This window comes from Rhinatrema bivittatum, chromosome 1 (assembly GCF_901001135.1).
Source record: "Rhinatrema bivittatum chromosome 1, aRhiBiv1.1, whole genome shotgun sequence".
Lineage (NCBI taxonomy): Eukaryota > Metazoa > Chordata > Amphibia > Gymnophiona > Rhinatrematidae > Rhinatrema > Rhinatrema bivittatum.
Window position 1 is genome coordinate 363,095,644 of NC_042615.1, and position 20,288 is coordinate 363,115,931.

General features: G+C 46.0%; 1 protein-coding gene across 2 annotated transcripts in view; it reads left to right on the forward strand.

The window, feature by feature from the left end:
- Positions 1–20,288, forward strand: part of UBA6 (ubiquitin like modifier activating enzyme 6) — a 370,281-nt gene that overhangs the window by 279,483 nt on the left and 70,510 nt on the right. For both annotated transcript variants that reach the window (XM_029600749.1, XM_029600742.1), the window contains exons 22-25: positions 335–415; positions 1,330–1,458; positions 15,091–15,142; positions 16,247–16,310. In XM_029600749.1, coding sequence (XP_029456609.1) covers positions 335–415; positions 1,330–1,458; positions 15,091–15,142; positions 16,247–16,310 — 326 coding nt within the window. The remainder of the gene's footprint in view (positions 1–334; positions 416–1,329; positions 1,459–15,090; positions 15,143–16,246; positions 16,311–20,288) is intronic.

Consider the following 20,288-nt stretch of genomic DNA (forward strand, 5'->3'; position numbering starts at 1 on the left):
GAGTGCCTCTTTATGCTTCTAACATCACAATCCCAAAATGTTGAAAATAGATTTTTAATTCTGATTTTTAGTGCTTTTTAACACATTTGAATGCACACATGGCTATAGTTCGGTCTGTCTGTCCAAAGATATAACTCATTAATGTGGATAGACCAGATAAGGCTACCCATGTTTCTGGAATTTACCCTAATGAAATTCACTGTAACCTGATCAATGGCTAAAAATATACAAAAGTACATTATTGATGCCTTTCCTATGATTTAAAGATAAACGTGAAAAGTGCTATAAAATCCACACACACTTACCTTACTTTTTTTCCTCTCTCTTTGAGTAGTTTGAAAGTGCATTTTGTCACAAGCCATCGCTATTTAACAAATTTTGGCAAGCGTATCCATCTGCAGAGGAAGTGCTACAGGTAAGAAAGAAAGAAAAGATGATTAGTTAAAATGAACTGTTATGAATTGAAGCTCAAGTTTTGAAGTGTATTTTTTAAATGGAGGTGAATTCAGGAATGTCATTTTTGGACATAGCAGTACGATGGGTACAGCTACACAAACTAATTACTGGGAAGAGGTAGCCGTATTGGCAGATAGGGACCAGAGAGGGAAGAGTGGAAGAGATGTCAGTAACAGATCAGGGCACAGGAGAGAGTGGGAGGGGAATGCTAGAGGGGGACTGCAGTGGCAGATTGGGTCTCTGGAGAAGGTGGTAGATTGGGGCCTAAGAGGAAGGTGGTGGGGGCCACAGAGATGTTTTCATTAATCGGTAAGCAACAAATGTAACAAAAATAAGTCTTTGAGAAAAATTGCTAGCAGAGAAGGGCAATAAAATTGGGTCTCTTAATTGCATATGTTGTCCATTAGGTTTCTTTTATAACTGATGTACAGTGTCTCCTAGTTTTAGAAGATTGCTAGCAAGGACTTCACCTATGAACTTATACTGTACAATGAATTTATTTTACAAAATGTAATTGGGGGGAGGAGGAGTCTAGTAACATCCCAGTCATATGCTTATGAAATGTCCTGGAATAACACCTCACGTTCTTGCATTTAAAATAAAGTGCACCAGAATTATTTGGGGTGAGGAACGAGGTTTCAGTTTTTCATGGAAGAATGATTTTTTAAGAGTAAATACAGGTTGTCTTATTTATCATAGCAATTTATCTTAAGAGTTTAAGGCTTCCATAAATTAGTTGTGGGAAAGAGATATTACTGCTGTATGTCGAACCTAAGAAACTGTGATCTAATTCTTGGATAGCCGTTTTCAAATAATGGCCGTAAAACCCTGCTGTCCAGCTGCCTTTAATTGACTTTGTTTGTCTCCTATTAGAGAATACAATCCGGGGAAAGTTTAGAAGGCTGCTTTCAAGTTATAAAGTCATTAAGTAGAAGACCCAGAACTTGGTCACAGTGTGTGGAATTGGCAAGAATAAAGTTTGAAAAATATTTTAACCATAAGGTAAGTTTCTTAAGCTATGTAATATTGGGATCTTGCTCTAAATACTGTATAGGCTACAAAACAGGTCGGTATTAGAAAGCAGTAATTAAATAATTATAATCTCATTGTATACTAAATATGTCAGTGAGCTTTCTTATGCTGCTTCACCAGTTCAGATGCATGGGTTTATGCTACTCTTCCAGCAGATGGAGACAGAACGCAAGGTTTCCTGCATCATCACAACTGTTATAATACCAGTGCAATACAGAGAGATGCCAGTATTCTCAGTCTCCCACAGATAGTGCAGACTGAACTGGTGCAGTAGGATTTTAGGCTCCCAAGATTGGTTCAGGACACCTCTGGTTGAGGCAGGAATCCCTTCAGGGGACCTCTGGCTATGAATGTTTGCTCCTGGTGGTAGAGTGGCTTCTTGTCTCCTGGGGCATGGCATGTCTTTTCCAGTGGAGCAGGCATTCCTCTGCAGGCTACCAAGGGGTTTTCTGCTTGAGCAGGCCTTAACACTCCCTACTGCCCCCAGAATCAGAAAGGGTGCAGGAGAGCCTTTCAGTGAAGCCTCACTGTTCCTTTCTTCCATTTTTTTCTTCTTGTTTCCCCCTCCTCCTAGCACCCTTCTCTCCTCCCTGCACCCTTCCCTCCTCCCCTGACCATCTGTGTTTTCTGTGGCTCTTCACTTCTCTGGAGTATTGATAATTAAAAAAAAAGACAGAAGCAGCTTTCAGTGGCTCCAGGGGAAGCGAAGATCTTGGAGGCAGTTTTCAGTCAGAGTTCCGCTCCTTCACCAGAGCTATAAGTGAGGGGTATGACCTTCTATAGAAAAGGAGCTGGGGGGGGGTGCTTATTCTAGGGCAGGGGTGCTCAAACTGGTCCTATGGGCCCCCCTAGCCAATCAGGTTTTCAGAATGTCCCTAATGAATATACATGAGAAATATTTTGCATATACAGGAGATAGCATATACAGTAGATATTTTGCATATATAGGAGATTTAGAACTATCATATCGCTTATGTAAATAAACAAACGCTAATCATGTTCACAAGTCATCATGAGGTCGGCTCCTTGCCTCCCTCCCATATTCTATTGTATATAGTAATTTATCTTCATTCTCCCCCTCTTTTTTTCCTTCTCCCAGTTAAGGCATCCTTGTTATAATGTAACTTTATGCTCCTTTAAATTGTCTCTTGTTAATTGGTTGGTTATAGTTATGCTTAGTTCGATGTAAACCGAGTTGATTTGATTTGTATCAAGAAAGTCGGTATATAAAAGCCTCAAATAAATAAATAAATAAAATAATGCATGTAAATAAATCTCATGCATATTCATTAGGGATAGCCTGAAAACCTGACTGGCTGGGGGGGGCCCATAAAATCAGTTTGAGCACCCGTGTTCTAGGGCATACCATATTGACCAAAGGAAGTAGTGTGGCTTATGATGCCAGGCAGTTACCATTGCAGTGAATGTGAGGGATGCCTGATTGCAGTGTTTCGGCTCTTCCTTGTCTGCGAGGTGATGTCGGAACCATCCATTGCATCCCCAGCTGAGGCTGAACAGTTTTAGGTTGCCCAGGGAGACAGGTGAGAAAAGCCACCATTTCCTAGCGTGTAGCCAGATGGACTCAGGACCAGTGGGTTATGTACTCTTCTGCTAGCAGATGGTAGACGGAGGCAGATTTCAAAGCTGACGTCATTCTAGATATACCCTTGCATTGACCTCAGCTTTTCAGTATCTCTCCGTCTCCTAGCAGATGCGGACACTATCCCACACACTAGAACAGTGATAAGAATTACAACAAAGAAGAAAAATTCTTTACTTTAAAGAAGATTGAGCCCCGCTCTCCTGTGGTATACCTAAGCTCCCTCCCCCAGTTGAGAATTCCTGAGGTGATTTTCAATATCCCTCAGAGGTGTGCCTTGGTCCGGTAGCCAGTTCCCGGCGTAGACTTAGCCCCCAGAGTGGCTGAAAGGCAGTGGGTGCACAACCGAGCGCGGCGGTGAAGCTAAAGCCCTCTCCTCCCGCAGCTGGAGACCATCCCAGTACACGATCGGTAAGCACCGAGGCCAGGTAAGCAGAAAATTTTAAATTAAGGTCTCCGGTCTCTGGGGCTCAGATTGCCGTACCGATTCCGTTTTCTTCCGGCGAGGTAAGAAGGAAGCACCGATCGGGTTGAGCAGCCTTGGTTGGGTTATGTCCCAATCCGGTGCAGGGGTCCAGACACGTGGAGACCCTTGGGGGTGCCATCTTACGCGAGGGGAGCGTCGGTGCCATCTTCTCTTCTCAACCAGCGGGACGCGCGGGGCAGGCCGGACAGCCGATGCACCCAACTTGTGTGCATCCAATATAGGTGCGCACACATCACGCGCATAACTACACGCACAACTTCACTCAGAACTACATGCGCGCACAGTGCTCACGCGCATAACTGCGCGCATGTTGAAACGCATTACCTGTGCGTCTATATACAGAGGCAGTGGCACCGGCATCCAAGAAGCTCAGAAGGCATTCTCTTTTTGTACAGCCTGCCACATCAGAGCCGCACAGCCTGAATTGGAGTCCTGTCTGTGCCATCATTGTGAAGAAGCCCTAGGGGTTCCAAAGCCTGGTCCCTCACAGTCTGAGGATGGGTCCAGAACTACTACATACGATAGCACCCTGGACCTATGTAACTCTGAAATGGCATCTCCACAAGAGGGCATTTCAGGGGCTCCTGCTCAGACTCCCCCTGGGGCTAACATGGATCCCATGGCCTTCTCCTGCTTAGAATTTTTCCAGGGACTGCAAGCCTTCGTTTATGAGCAATCAGCCCTGGCTGCGACCCAGGTCCAACCCCAGCCAGGAGCACCTGACCCTCCCAGCCCTGCTTGGGTGCCACGAGACATGCCTCACCTCATCAAGAATCTTGCTGATAGGGACTCTGACACCTCTGACGATGATGGTGCCTCACTGGAGGAAGGGAAAATCCCTCCAGGGCTGGAACCATACAGAACAATGCTTCGCTTCTTCCACAGGTATGAATTACTGGCCCTGGTTTCACGGACCCTGAAGACTCGGGGATCCCAGGCACAGACCTTATGGTGGAACCAAAGAAGAACCCCATCTTGGTATCCCTTCGTAAGACCTCATGCTATTTCCCAATGATGGATGCCATCCAGGAACTGATTGACCTGGAGTGGGATGCCCCGGAGGCAAGCTTTAAAGGAGGTCAGGCCTTGGAAGCCTTGTATCCTCTGGAACCAGCGACCAAAGATTGCCCTTGTTTCTCGAAAGTGGACGCCATGGTCTGCGCCATCTCGAAGCGAACAACCATTCCTGTGGAGGGAGGGCGGCATTGAAGGATACTCAGGATAGACGATTAGAATCCATCTTTAAGCAAGCATTCAACGCGACAGCTTCTTGCCGCGCGCTGGTGGCATGTTCCTGCTTGCTCCTATTGAGAGGCAGATAATTCCGGAACGTATACCGATGAAACGATTGAACCTGCTGCAGCCTTCCTGACGGACGCAAGCTGAGACCTGGTGCGTATCTCAGCCAGAGGAGTAGCCTCGGTAGTGGCAGCTAGAAGGCAGTTATGGTTGCGGAACTGGTCGGCAGATGCAACTTCTAAGGCAAATCTCACAAGAATGCCCTTTAAGGGATCTCTCCTATTCGGAAGTGATTTAGAGAAGTTAGCCAGCAAGTGGGGTGAATCCCCAGTGCCTCAGCTACCGGAAGACAGGGGTAAAAGATCCCAATGCCCCTCCCCCAGAAGAACTAGGGGCAGAGGCTCCCAACGTTTTTGACCCTACAGGAACTCATCATTCCATGTACCTCGCCCCTCCGGAAGGTCACGGCCCTTTCGGAACCGACAAACCAAGAGAGGAACAGGCCCGGGGGCAGGCTCGAACCATGCTTCCAATGAGAATGGGCCAACCCATCCACAGGAAGAGGAAATAGGGGGTCGGCTTTCCTTCTTCTACCAACAATGGGTCAAAATCATGTCGGGCAAAAGGGTACTAAACATTATTCAAGAAGGTTACTCTCTGGAGTTTTGCAGAATTCCTCGGAACAGATTTATTATATCACCCTGCCACTCCTACACCAAGAGACTGGCAGTGGAATCCACTCTGGCAAGACTACTCAGTCTGAAGACTATAATGCCTCCAAAAAATACGGGGCGTTATTCCATCTATTTTATCGTTCCCAGGAAAGAAGGATCATTCTGACCCATCTTAGACCTCAAGAACATCAATAGTCATCTGCGGGTACTACACTTCCGCATAGAAACTCTCCGCTCCGTAATAATAGCAGTACAACCGGGAGAGTTCCTAACCTCCCTTGACCTCTCCAAAGCCTACCTTCACATCCCAGTCCATTAAGATCACCAGCGTTTTCTTCACTTTGTGGTATTGGGACACCATTACCGGTTCCGAGGGTTACCCTTCGGCCTAGCAACCGCCCCCAGAACATTGTCAAAATTATGGTGGTCATGGCGGCAACACTATGAAAGGAAGGGATCTTGGTACACCCTTACTTGGACAACTGGCTGATCAGGGCAAAGTCTTCGGAAGAGAGCCGGCAGGTGACCAGCAGAGTCAAGAACCTACTGCATGAACTTGGTTGGGTCGTGAACACAGTCAAGAGCAGTCTGCAGCCCTCTCAGTCTCTATAGTACCTGGGAGGGGGGCCTGTTTCGATACTAAACACAACAAAGTCTTATTCCCGCCCCCAAGGAGAAGGAAACTGGTGGAACAATTATGGTGATTGATGACCAATGCACACCCCAAGGTATGGGACTATCTTCAAGTCCTTGGGCTCATGGCATCAACCCTGGAGGTCGTTCCGTGGGCAAGGGCTCATATGCGACCACTCCAGTACTCCTTACTGTCACGCTGGAACTCACTGTCCCAGAACTAATCAATTCGCCTCCAACTACCAGCAGAGGTACGTTCTCAGCTTCAGTGGTGGCTACAGGAAGACCACCTAAGCAGAGGAGTAAGCCTATCCCCACCGAACTGGATTGCACTCACCACAGATGCGAGCCTACAAGGGTGGGGAGCCCACTTTTAGGAACTGATGGCCCAGGGACAATGGAGCAAGGAAGAGGCGGGATGGAACATAAACCGCCTGGAAGCTCGAGCAGTCAGACTAGTGTGCCTGCGATTCAGCCACAGACTCTGAGGCAAAGCGATTTGAGTAATGTCGAACAACGCTACAACTGTTGCCTACATCAACCGCCAGGGAGGATCCAGGAGCCAGCAGGTGTCTCTGAAGATAGACCCTCTCATGGCATGGGCGGAGGTAAACCTATAAGGAATCTCGGCCTCCCACATCGCAGGAAAAGACAACATCTCAGCAGACTTCATCAGCAGAGAGAGCCTAGATCCTGGGGATTGGACGCTATCAACCACAGCCTTCCAACTGATAGTAAACCGCTGGGACCTCCCAGCCATGGACCTACTGGCCACCTCTCTCAGTGCCCAAGTCCCCAGGTTCTTCAGCCGCAGATGAGAGCCACACTCCCAAGGGATCGACGCTCTCGTCCAGACCTCACCAGAGGAAGACTTACTGTACGCCTTTCCCCATGGCCACTACTGGGCAAGATCATCCGCAAGATAGTACATGTCCGTGTACCATGGCCAAGATGCCCATGGTACACGGACATGCAAAGACTCCTTGCGGGGAGCCCTCTGTGCCTACCTCCACACAGGGACCTTCTCCAGCAGGGCCCGATTCTTCATGAAGATCCATCTCGATTCTCTTTTACGGTATGGCCCTTGAGAGGACTCGCCTGAAGAAGTGAGGTTATTCGAAGGCTGTGATTGACACCTTGCTCCGAGGTGCAAGTTCTCAAGATCTGGAGAATATTCGAAGCCTGGTGCGAGGACCGTGGGATTTTCCCACGGACGGCCAAGGTCCCCATGATTCTGGAGTTTCAACAGGACAGTATGAACAAGGGGTTGTCACTCAATTCCCTCAAGGTCCAAGTAGCAGCCCTCTCCTGCTTCAGAGCCGAAGTGAACGGAATCAGTCCATCAGTTCATCCGGATTTCGCCCGTTTCCTAAAAGGGGTTAAGCAGCTTCAGCCACCCCTAAAGTGGCCGGTGCCCCTATGGATCCTCAATCTGGTATTAGACTTCCTAGCGGGGGCTTCATTCAGACCAATGTGCGGTCTGTCACTACGCCTCTTAACATTGAAAACTGTATTCCTGGTAGCAATATGTTCAGCTTGTCGCATCTCCGAACTACAAACACTATCCTGTCGGGAAAGGCTCTTTAGGTTCACTCCTGGAACGATACAGCTGTGCACCGTTCCCTCCTTCCCACCGAAAGTGGTATCCGTGTTTCATTTGAACTAAGCTATCTCTTTACCATCTCCGGAAGAACATAAGGACTCGGAAGACTCATGCCTTCTTCACCATCTAAATATCGGCAGACTCCTGGTGTGATACCTGGAAAGATCGGAACCGGTGCACAAAACAGCTTGCTTGTTAGTTCTGCACAGCAGGAAGAATCAAGGAGAAGCGGCCTTGCGGGTGAATATAGCTCGCTGGATCAAGGAAGTAATCAAGGCGGCCTACATAGAGGCAGGAAAGCCCTTACCCTTACAGGTTAAGGCTCGTTCTACTAGGGCTCAGGCAGTACCTTGGGCAGAAACCAAGCTGCTGTCACCCATCGAGATCTGTCTGGCAGCGACGTGGTCCTCTTTACACACTTTCTCCAGATTCTACCGCCTGGATGTTCAGGCCCGAGAAGATGCAGCCTTCGCAAGGGCAGTACTAAGTGGGCCATGGGCAGCCTCCCGCCCTGTCCGGGAGTAGCTTTTGTACATCCCACTGGTCCTGAGTCCATCTGGCTACATGCTAGGAAATGGAGAAATTACTTACCTGATAATTTTGTTTTCCTTAGTGTAGACAGATGGACTCAGCATCCCGCCCACGGCTGCCCCAGAGAAGGAGGACCTCGGAAAGTGAACATCGAGATTAAGCAAATACGGGTAAGCTGTTGCCTACCCCTAGTTCAAGACACTGCCTGTTTGTCCAGTGTCTGTGTTGATTTGGTTGAGTGCACTGGTGGTCCAGTTTTTGAAATCAGTTGAATCAAATTTAATCAGTTTTAATAAAGTTATTTATTTATTTATTTATTTATTTAAATGATTTTATATACCGACAGCCGTTTGCACATCGTGTCGGTTTACAAGTAACTTACAACCAATAAATATATAGGCATTGCCTTTACAAGGAACAGTATGCAAGATAAATGCAGTAACAGAGCAAATAGCTAGATAAACTGGGGAGGGAGGAATTAGGGTTAGGCGTGACAAAAGGGGGGCAGGGGGAGGGTGACAACAAAGATACAGAGGGATAAAGTATGTACAAGGTTTAGAGGAACATTTGTTATGTACACAATGGCTTTTCGAAGAGAATACTGAAGAGCTGAGGTCGCTGCAGGGGTATATCAGTCTCCCATCTGCTAGCAGAAGAGCACATAACCCACTGGTCCTGAGTCCATCTGTTTACACTAAGGAAAACAAAATTATCAGGTAAGTAATTTCTCCATTTTTCCTTTCCTGCATAGAGGAGATCTGCAGAGGCCTCTGAGAAAATCTGTGGGGCTTTTGGACTGGGCCCCCAGCTCCATTGCAGTCTGTCAGTAGCAGGATTTATTTCTCCAGATTGCTTGGAGTCATGCACCAAGTGGTAGTTGCACTTCAGAATGGATCCATGGGAGAGTGGAGGAGCTACTGAGGGTTATAGGGGACCTTTTGGCTTCTGGACTGGTTGTCTCCAACTTTCTCTCTCTACTACTGCGGTTCCCTCTTGCAGCTTCTTGAAGTATCCAAGGCTGTCCAGAGAAGTTCTGGACCAGGAGAAAGATTCCGATGCCCCTCTATGGTCCCTAAGGGACCTTGAGAAGGAAACTGAGACTGTGAGCCTGGCTGATTGCTTGGAGGAGGGAGAGTTGTCATCTGAGGGTGAAGATTCTTCTCAGGTAGTCTTTTGTCTCCAAATGTCTACCACCTCAAGTGAAGGAGTCCCCAGAATGGAGATCCTATCAATGAGGGAGTTAAGCAGTCGGCAAAAATATTCCCTCTTCATGGGCCTTTTAAAGCGGATGGTCATTATGAAGTGGGAGACTTCTGAAGATGGTCTCAAAGGGGGTAAGGCTATTAACAAACTTTAACCTTTACCAACGGAAGATAGAGTGTCATTTCTGTTGCGATGCTGCTCGCGGGCCTAGCCGCAAGCAGCCTCTTACCTCCACCACCAGTCTCCCTCGACGCCATCTCTGCAACCTGGAGACTGCTGCCTGTCTTCCGCGATGGTTGAACCACCACTGTTCAGCCTCTGTGGCCCAGAGACTGCCCACTCCATCTTCCTGCACAGCAGGCTGGCAGCCTTGCTTCCATGTGGCCTTGAGGCCACCGTTCTCTCCCTCTTCCCTGCGTGGGCAGGACCGCCGCCTTCAGCCTCCTCTTCGCGGCTCAGTGGCCGCCTCCATCATTCCTCCAGCGGCCTGGGAGCCGCCAAAGCCAGGTCCTACCTTGCGAACTGGTGCTGCCCCTGCTTCCTCTTCGTGGCATGGACATCGGTCTCCATGGTCCTGCCTCCTAGGCGTGTGGCCACCCCTATCCTGCCTATTTAAAGGCCCCGTGGCCCTGTCTGATTACGTCATCCAGGTGTCTCCACTTCTGCCCTATAAAAGGGCCCTTCGCCAGTTCTCCAGCACCTTTGCAAGGAGCCAGTCCACTCCTGGATTTCTCATCGTCTCCAGCTTCTTCAAGGCACTCCGTTCTTCATGGGAATTTCCTTGTCTTCATCTGTGGTGCCTGGTCCTTCGTCTAGACTTCGTCCATAGTTCCTGGTCTCTTGTCTGATCCTGTCTCCTCATCTTCAGATGCCCAGATGTTCTTGTCTTCAGATGGCTTCGCCTTCAGGTGTCCCCGATGCCTTCGCCTTCAGGTGTCCCCGATGCCTTCGCCTTCAGGTGACCCTGGATGGTCCAGTTCTTCGATAACTGTCTCTAGTTGATCCAGTTCCTCTGTTCCTGTGCTCGGTCGTTCCTGATCCTCTAGTTCCTAGCTCTGGGTTAAAGTCTTGCCTTGCCCGCCGGACCTCACCTCCAGCCGACCTTCCTGGGAGTAAATCCAATTCTGATCCAGTGTCCATCTCCGGTCACTGGAGTCCTCTTCCAGCCGGATCCTCCTTTGAGCGCTGCCCGGAGCACTCCTTCGTCCTGAGTCTCAGTCCTGAGCATGTCCCGCTCTTCACGTGGTCCGTGACCAGCCTCTTCAGGTTGTGTAGGGTACGCAGTGAGACAGGGTGGTCTGTGACCAGCCGACATGGGGCTGTATAGAGTGCCCTGAGGGGCAGTATCTGTCTAAGTCTCCAAGTATCCTCATCTCGTCCAAGTCTCCAAGCATCCTCATCTTGTTCCAAGTTCCAGTACTATCACCTTTCCTCGACCTCTGTCCGTTCTGTTGCATCTGCCGTTCCCAGATGGCAGGTCCGAAAGGGCTATCGAGTGGGATTCTGTGGGTCTCTTCCCAAGTGATCCCAGTAGGCATTCATCTTTTTTTTTTTTTTTAAACAGTGGTGAATCCACATCACTTTGGACCGGTGGGGGCCAGAATTGTCCAGGAGGAGTATTCCGTAGAATCTGCAATTTATAACTCTCCCTGCGAGATATTCTAAGGAGTGGTGGTAAGGGCTGCTACTTTGGAGGCTTCAAGATCTGAAGATAGTGATTCCTGTTCCAGTTGAAGAACAAGTGTTCAGTCGCTATTCAGTTCACTTTATAGTGCCAAAGAAAGTCCATCCTTCTTGGCCGATCCTAGACCTCAAAGGCATAAATAAATGCTACTGGATCCCTCACTTTCATCTGGAAACTTTGTTCTGTTATTGTGGCAGCCAGAAGGGAAATTCCTATCAGGGAAAATCAACAAAAATTCCTTCAATTTTGTATTCTGGTGAAGCATTTTCAATTTAGTGCACTCCCTTTCAAACTAATCATGGTCCTAAAAACCTTTACAAAGGGGTAATGGTGGTGATTATAGCATTTCTGTGAAAGGAAGGGATTTTAATCTATCCATAACTAGACAACTGACTCATCTGGGCCAAATCTTTTCAGAAAGCCTGGTCAGTCTCAGCCGATTTTGTGCACTATTGAATGGTTTGGGTTCAGAGACTCATTTTCAACACAAGTAGGTTGCTTTCTTGACTCACGAGAGAATAGTCGAACTGTTGACTCAGGTGAATGTTTTTTGATCATAGACAGCCTCCAGAGTATGGGATTACTTTCAGCTCCTAGGGTCCATGGTATTAGATCTTGTTCCATAAATGAGAGCTTATATGTGACCTCTTCAGAGATTTCTTCTGTCCTGGTGGTCCTCTGTCTTCCTCCAGTACCCACTGTGAAGGAGAAACTGGTGTGGTGGAAAAGATCTTGGGATCTGTCCACAAAAATAACCCAAAGGACCCCAAATGGATAGTAGTCACATTGGACATGAATCTTATAGGCTGGAGGGGCCCATTGTTGCAGCTGAATGGCAGAATTATTAGGAAGAGAATGGTCAATAAAACAGAGAATGTCATAATGCCTCTGCATCGCTGCATGGTGAGACCGCACCTTGAGTACTGTGTTCAGTTCTGGTTGCCACATCTCAAAAAAGATATAGCTGCACTGAAGAAGATACAGAGAAGGACAACCAAAATGATAAAGGGAATGGAACAGCTCATCTGTGAAGGAAAGGCTAAAGAGGTTAGGGATGTTCAGCTTTGAGAAGAAACAGCTGGGGGCGGGGGGTCTATGATGGAGGTCTACAAAATCATGAGAGGATTAGAACAGGTAAATGTGAATTGGTTGTTTACTCTTTCGTATAATAGAAGGATTAGAGGGCACTCCATGAAGTTAGCAAGTAGCACATTTAAAACAAATTGGGGAAAACAATTTCACTCAACGCATAATTAAGCTTTGGAAGTTATTGCCTGAGGATGTAGTTAAGGCAGTTAGCTTAGCTGGGTTTAAAAAAGATTTGGACATTTTCCTGGAGAAATCAATAAACTGTTAATCAGTTGACTTAAGGAATAGTTGACTTAAGGAATAGCCACTGTTTATTACTGGCATTAGTAGCATGGGATCTATTTAATATTTGGGTACTTGACAGATACTTGTATCCTGGATTGGCCTCTGTTGGAAACAGGATCTGGTTTTGATGGATCCTCGGTCTGACACAGTATGACAACTTCTTGTGTTCCCAAATTTATCCTAGTGACCCTACTGCCAGTCAGGATTTCAGGTTGTTCACCATGAATATACACGAGAGATTGCATGCATTGGATACTTAGTATATGCAAACGTCTCATACATATTTATTGGGGATATCCTGAAAACCTGACTGGTGGTGCGATCACCAGGACCAGTTTGGAAAACTCTGATTTAGACCTTTTTTAGGTGTTGGAGACAATTATATGCCCCTCTAGTCTAGGACAAACATGTAGGCCCTTGTGCATGCTGTGGAGGGAGAGGGAAAGTATGCACCAAGATGTTATTTTAAAAAATCTGAGTATTTTGTGCTTGCACTGAAGCAGGCACAACAAACACATATGCTAGAACGTATGCTTTCTGTGCCTATAAGGAGTTTCTCTTGAAAACGAGCTTGCAGCACCCGCAGAACTGTAAATTCTGCAAGATCTATCATTATCCTCCCTGTCTTCTTTTCAGCCTTTCATAATCCCTGGTCCACCTCCTTTTTCATTTGCTAGATAGTGCTGTTCCCAGTTCATTCCCTGCTGGTGAAGACCCCTGACACCCACTCTTCAGTGCCTCCCTTATGATACTTCCTAATTTTAACAAAACCGGTACTTGACATCCTTGATCCTAATAGTTGTGTGACCCATTTCCGCCTTTGCTCTTATATTTGAGATTTCTGATTTTCCAAAGATTCTCCAGGCTCTTTCTTTTGATGAGCCTGGATTATTGAAACTCCATTTATCTGGGGTTTCTTCAGTATACCATTAAATCACTTCAGATATAGCACACTGCAGCTAGAATACTGACAGGAACATCACGCTATGACCACATCTCTCGGATACTTACTTCACTTCAGTGGCTTCCATTTGTATGGAGAAATCGGTTAAAAATCTTAATGTTAGCGCATAATAAAGCACTGAATAATGACGTCTCACCGTATATTTTTATTTTGAAACTGTATTGACCATGTCGAGCCTTGCAATCTGCTGATAAATGTTTACTTGATATTCCTAATCCTAGAATGCTTAAGTTGCATGAATCTTCTGATAGAATGTTTATAACTATGGCTCGAGTTCTCTGGAATAAGCTTTCCAGAATTAATATGAAAAGAAAATTGTGTAAAATCTTTCAAGAAGCAGTTTAAGGCTTTCTTGTTTTCTGAAGCTTTTAAATTGATTTAGACCCTTTTCAGTGATATTTTAAACTTTATCAAGATTATACTTTTTTTTTTAATTTCCTAAAGTAGTAGATTGAGTAAGAGGTGATAAATCTAGATCTCTTTATGCTAGAGAAGTCATAGAAAGGTTTCCCATTTGCAAGTACCAGAAATTTAGTCAGTGTCTTGAAACCAAAAGGAGTTGGGTTTTCTTTCTGAAAATTTATATAGGAGTTACTACAGAACCAGATGGCACACATGAAGCTTTTGTCTTCTGCACTACTGCTACTATCTCCTCTTCCCGTGATTTATTGATCCCCCAAAGTCAATATCTGACCAGTTGGCTGTAGGAGAAGGTGGAAGCAGCAGCGTACCTGCCTGCTCATATAGCCAGCTGTCCTCTCCACTTATTGCCAGCCACCAGCAGGAGCAACTCAGTAACAATGACCTGCAGGACCTATCCTTTACCTGGCAACCACCGTCAGAAGCAGAAGTTGTCCTGTGGCCATCGTTCCCCCTATAGGACAACTGCCAGCAGGAGCAGTAGCTGTGACCTATGGAGCCTATCCCCTAATGGGCTGTCACAAAAGAACCATGGAAACATTGTGATGTAGTGACGAAAGGAAAAGTCTAGGGGAGAAGTGGTGAGGGAGTTCTCGCAGATGACAGTTGGCAACAAGAGTGACTTTAATATCTTTTCCAGTTGTCCTCAAATTGCATGACTTTCAGTACTTTATACTGACCTCTGTCAGACAACTATGGCTGTGTTAAAGATCCGTCTACATACCAAACATAAAAAAATTCATGCTAAATTTTAAATAGGTTTTCCTTTGCCGCCTGCTTACTAGTTCACAGAACATGAAAGGATTTTTGCACTAGACCTTTATTTTTCTGTCCCATGACACTTGAAGAAAGGCTGCCGTGTGTATTAGAAAGGGGCATATAGCAGAGCTAGAAAAAAACAACAAGAAAATAAACAACATTTAAAATTGATTTTAAAAAACATATGAAAATATACAAAGCATAAATAATCTTTTCCTTCTGGCTTCTAAAATTTCAGTTAGCACTTTCCTCAAAATGTTTCCAGCCCGGCTGCATGAAAACACTGCTGTGCTTTGTTTATTTTCATTTACTGTGCTTGAAGGGTGATGTTTAGCTGGCACGGGTTTTGGTGTTGAGTGGAAGTGGGAAACGGTTATGAATTGTTCAGGGCGCTAATATACATGTATGCCACTCTGCTTATTCTGTTTCAGGCTCTTCAGCTTCTACACTCTTTCCCACTTGATACACGATTAAAAGACGGAAGTAAGTATGACGCAGTATATTTTAAATTCTTTCCTCCTGTCTCCTGCCATGCAAAGGATCTGAGTTTGATTACTAGGTCAGGACTTCCCATTTCTCAGGATGACTGACAGAAACAGCATTCACAGGCCATGGAGGGAGTAGGGTATGGTGCTCCGCTGTAGTGCCTACAATTGCAGCGATCCAGAGGAAGCCCTGGTGTGTGACCTCCAGCCAAGGACTGTCACTGCACTGAGTGAGTTGGGAGGGTGCTATAAAGTAGGGAAAAAATCCCTGGGTGGTTGTGAATGAGGGCTTTTGGGATAGTAGCCTAGCAGAGGCTGGCTCCACTTGATCTGGATGCCCAAAGAAGCAAGAAGAAAACTGGGCAAAAAAAAATGTACATCACACCTGTGCCTGAGTTAAATTAGAACAGATCACTCATTGTGAACAGTTTACTCATGGATGGGGTATTTCAAAGTGATTTCTAAAATGTTTTACTTTGAAATTACTGGGTTGTTTTTTTTAATTTATTTATTCAATGCTTTTACTTCAAACAGGATCTCAGTATGCTTTATGGATTACCATATCAAGAATAAATTGGTATCTCTTCATTTAATGTTAACATTTCTATGAGCTTCCACATAGGCAAAATGACAAAAATAAAATTTAGATTTTTGTGCTTCTTTTCTGCTGAAAGAATCAAACATATTGTGTAAAGACCTTGTCAAGGATAACAGTTATACGGGGGGGGGGGGGGGGGGCGCTAATGTTTTTCAATTAGGATTGAAAGTGCCATAGTGATATTATCTATCCATCCATGTGTCCAGGAGCATGATAACTTACCGAAAATTCACTAATTTGACCCAAATGAGGGAACGTGGAGCATGGGTCTGGCATCTGCCTGTTAAAGATGACCTCCATTCAATAAAGAGATCTTTTGCAATCTGGTCAGAATTGAAGTGTCAAAAATTCTATGCATAAGCATGATTTCACTTGGTTGTTTACCAGTATGGCTTTTAGTCTTTAGGAATATTAAGCAGCATTTTTTGTAAGTTTAAAATGTAATAAAAAATCACCAAGCAGTTATTAATATTAACTGTTCAAAATTTTGTTTTTAACTGCTAGGTCTATTTTGGCAATCACCAAAGAGGCCACCTTCTGCAATACAGTTTGAACTTAATGACCCATTGTAAGTATTTTGGTGCATGGAGCGTACATGAAAAAGATGCTGGGATGGTTGCTGGTAGCCACCTAATTGGCAAACAAAAACCTTGGTGAATCATGCTTAGTTTTTACTGCATAAAAACATGTCAGTATGGAACTTGAAACACATTCTGCAGCTTGGTTATTTTAAAAGAAAACAGTTGAATACAATATTCTTTTTAGGCTGCTGCTTTTCTATTTGATAAGGTTTAATGCGAAGGACTAAATGTTATGCATTGTTAGTTAACCTAATCTGAAATAACCAGGCAGAGTCTCTTTCATTTGAAGGGGACCTGCTATACTGTGTGTTTTTTTTCTTTTCTTTTCTGGGGGGGGAGTTGTCTTTTGTTTTCGTTTTTTTTTTTAAGATTATAGTAAATGAAAGTCTATAATCACCATGGAAGGTTGTGATTTTTGGAAATGGTATGTGTGTTTAAAAATCGGTCCTTATTTATATTTTTTAACATGGTACAGTGATGGAATGGCTTCTAATATCACTGCAGAAGTGTGCTTCCTCTTATGGCACTCTTCTGATACTGCAAGCATTTCCATGCATGGAGGCGCACTGATACCACACAATGTGAAGACTCTTATTAAAATGCATGCCATGGTCCAGCTTGATGGCTCAGTTGTAAGTGTTGCCATGCAGAGCGCTTGGGTTCTATGGCCGGGTCAGGCCTTCCTGTCCCTGGAGGATGTTGCAGAGTCGCCATTCATAGCCCAGTCATTGCACAACAGTAATGCAGTGTAGGACCCATGATTGTATTAATGTCAATTATAAAAGGTGTTACAACTTGGTACAAATGCAACTAAAAATATATTTCTATTTGTTTAATGTTAAATTTTAACAAAACCACACCCAGATTGCAGCACTGAATCATGATTCAGTGTTGCAATCTAAAGCCCCTCCCATTATCTGGTTATTGCTATGTGGGTGGAGTACAAGGCATACCAGCCAACAAAAAGACAAGAATAATTATAGTCCCACCTGTACGACTGTTAAATATCACATCTTTTTCTCAGTGAGAAATATGGAAAGAATTCATGAATTGGGATGAATGAAGATTAAACTTTCTGTAAATTATTTGGATTTTCAAGTAAGGAAGGAAAGTAGTTAAGGAGAGAAACTTTATATTGGAAACTCTTTAGGTTAAAGAAAAGGATTTCAGTTTAAAGATGCTAAATAAAAAGAGCTTAAAAATCAGTTTCCTAGCGTGTAGCCAGATGGACTCAGGACCAGTGGGTTACGTGCTGTTCTGCTAGCAGATGGGAGAAGGAGTCAGATTTCAAAGCTGATGTAACTCTAGATATACCCCTGCATTAACCTCAGCTCTTCAGTATCTCTGTCTCCTAGCAGATGTGGACACTATCCCACAACTAGAATAGTGTTAAGAATTACAGCAAAGAAGAAACAAAAAGAAGATCGAGCCCACAAGGATGAATTACCAGCCCTTGTTTCCCAGACTCTGAAGACGCTGGGTATTCCAGGCACGGAATCTATGGTGGAACCAAAGAAGAACCCCATCTTGGTGTCCCTTCATAAGGCCTTGTTCTACTTCCTAATGATGGAAGCCATCCAGCAACTGATTGACCTGGAGTGGGATGCCCTGGAGGCCAGCTTCAAAGGGGGTCGGGCCTTGGAAGCTCTATATCCTCTAGAGCCAGCGACCAAGGAACGCCTGCATTTCCTGAAAGTGGACGCTATGGTCTGTGCCATCTCAAAGTGAACAGCAATTCCCATTGAGGGAGGGGCTGCATTGAAGGATACTCAGGACCGACGATTGAAATCCATCCTTAAGCAGGCCTTCGATGCAGCAGCAATGACACTGCAGATTGCTTCCTGCTGCACGCTGGTGGCACGTTCCTGCTTGCTCCTCAAGAGAGAGGCAAATAACTTTGGAACGTATACCAGTGAGACAATGGAGCCTGCAGCAGCCTTCCTGAAGGACGCAAGCTCAGACCTCGTGCGCACCTCAGCCAGGGGCGTAGCCTCGGTAGTGACAGCCAGAAGACAACTATGGCTACAGAATTGGTCTACGGACGCGACATCTAAAGCGAATCTCACAAGAATGCCCTTTAAAGGATCTCTCTTGTTTGGAACCGAATTGGAAAAGCTAACCAGCAAATGGGGCGAATCCCCAGTGCCTCGGCTACCAGAAGATAGGAATAAAAGATCTCAGCATCCCTCCCCCAGAAGAACCAAGGGCAGAGGCTCGCAGCACTTTAGACCCTATAGGAACTCACAGTTTCATGCACCTCATCCCTCCGGAAGGTCCCAGCCCTTTCAGAACCGAGAGACCAAGAGGGAAGCAGGCCCGGGGGCAGGCTCCAGCTGTGCTCCACAATGAGAATGGGCCAACCCATCCACAGGAAGAGGAGATAGGGGGTCAACTTGCCCTCTTCTACCAAAGATGGGTCGAGATAACGTCGGACAAATGGGTACTAAACATCGTTCGAGAAGGTTACTCTTGGGAACAAATTTATGATGTCACCCTGCCACTCCCACACCAAGAGACTGGCAGTAGAAACCACTCTAGCAAGGCTACTAAGTCTGAAGGCAATAACTCCGGTTCCCACGCCCCAACAATATACAGGGCGCTATTCCATCTATTTTATCATTCCCATGAAGGAAGGATCTTTCCGGCCCATCTTGGATCTCAAGAACGTCAACCATCATCTGCGGGTACTACACTTCCGCATGGAAACCCTTGTTTCCATAATAATGGCAGTACAACTGGGAGAGCTCTTAACCTCCCTGGACCTCTCACATCCCAGTCCATCAGGATCACCTGTGCTTTGCAATACTGGGTCACCATTACCAGTTCTGAACGCTACCCTTCGGCCTAGCAACCGCCTCCAGAACTTTCACCAAAATCATGGTGGTCATGGTGGCAACACTGAGGAAGGAAGGGATCTTGGTATACCCTTATCTGGACAGGGCAAAGTCTTCAGAAGAGAGCCAGCAGGTGACCAGCAGAGTCAAGAGCCTACTGCAGGAACTCGGTTGGGTCGTGAACACAAGAGAGAGCATTCTACAGCCCTCTCAATCTCTAGAGTACCTGGGGGCCCGTTTTGACACCAAACAGAACTAAGTCTTCCTCCCTCCTCCTAGGAGAAGGAAACTGATGGAACAATTAGAACTATTGATGACCAATGCACGCTCCAAGGTATGGGACTATCTTCAAATCCTCAGCCTCATGGCATCAACCCTGGAGGTTGTCCCATGGGCAAGGGCCCATATGCGACCGCTCCAGTGCTCCTTACTGTCACGGTGGAACCCACTGTCCCAGGACTACTCAATTCACCTCCAACTACCAGCAGAGGTACGTTCTCAGCTCCAGTGGTGGCTACAGGAAGACCACCTAAGCAAAGGAGTAAGCCTTGCTCACCACGGACACAAGCCTGCAAGGGTGGGGAGCCCACTGTCAGGAACTGACGGCCTAGGGACAATGGAACAAGGAAGAGGCAAAATGGAACATAAACCGCCTGGAAGCTCGAGCAGTCAGACTAGCGTGCCTGCGATTCAACCACAGACTCAGAGGCAAAGCGATTCGAGTATTGTCAGACAACGCGACAACGGTTGCTTACATCAACCGCCAGGGAGAAACCAAGAGCCAACAGGTGTCTCTGGAGATAGATCCTCTTATGGCATGGGCGGAAATAAACCTATAAGGAATCTCGGCCTCCCACATTGCAGGAAAAGACAACATCTCAGCAAACTTCCTCAGCAGAGAGAGCCTGGACCCAGGAGAATGGACGCTGTCAAACACAGCCTTCCAACTGATAGTAAATCGCTGGGGCCTCCCAGCCATGGATCGCTTTGCCTCTGAGTCTGTGGCTGAATCGCAGGCATGCTAGTCTGACTGCTCGAGCTTCCAGGTGGTTTATGTTCCATTTTGCCTCTTCCTTGTTCCATTGTCCGTCTCAGTGCCCAAGTTCCCAGGTTCTTCAGCCGCAGACGAGA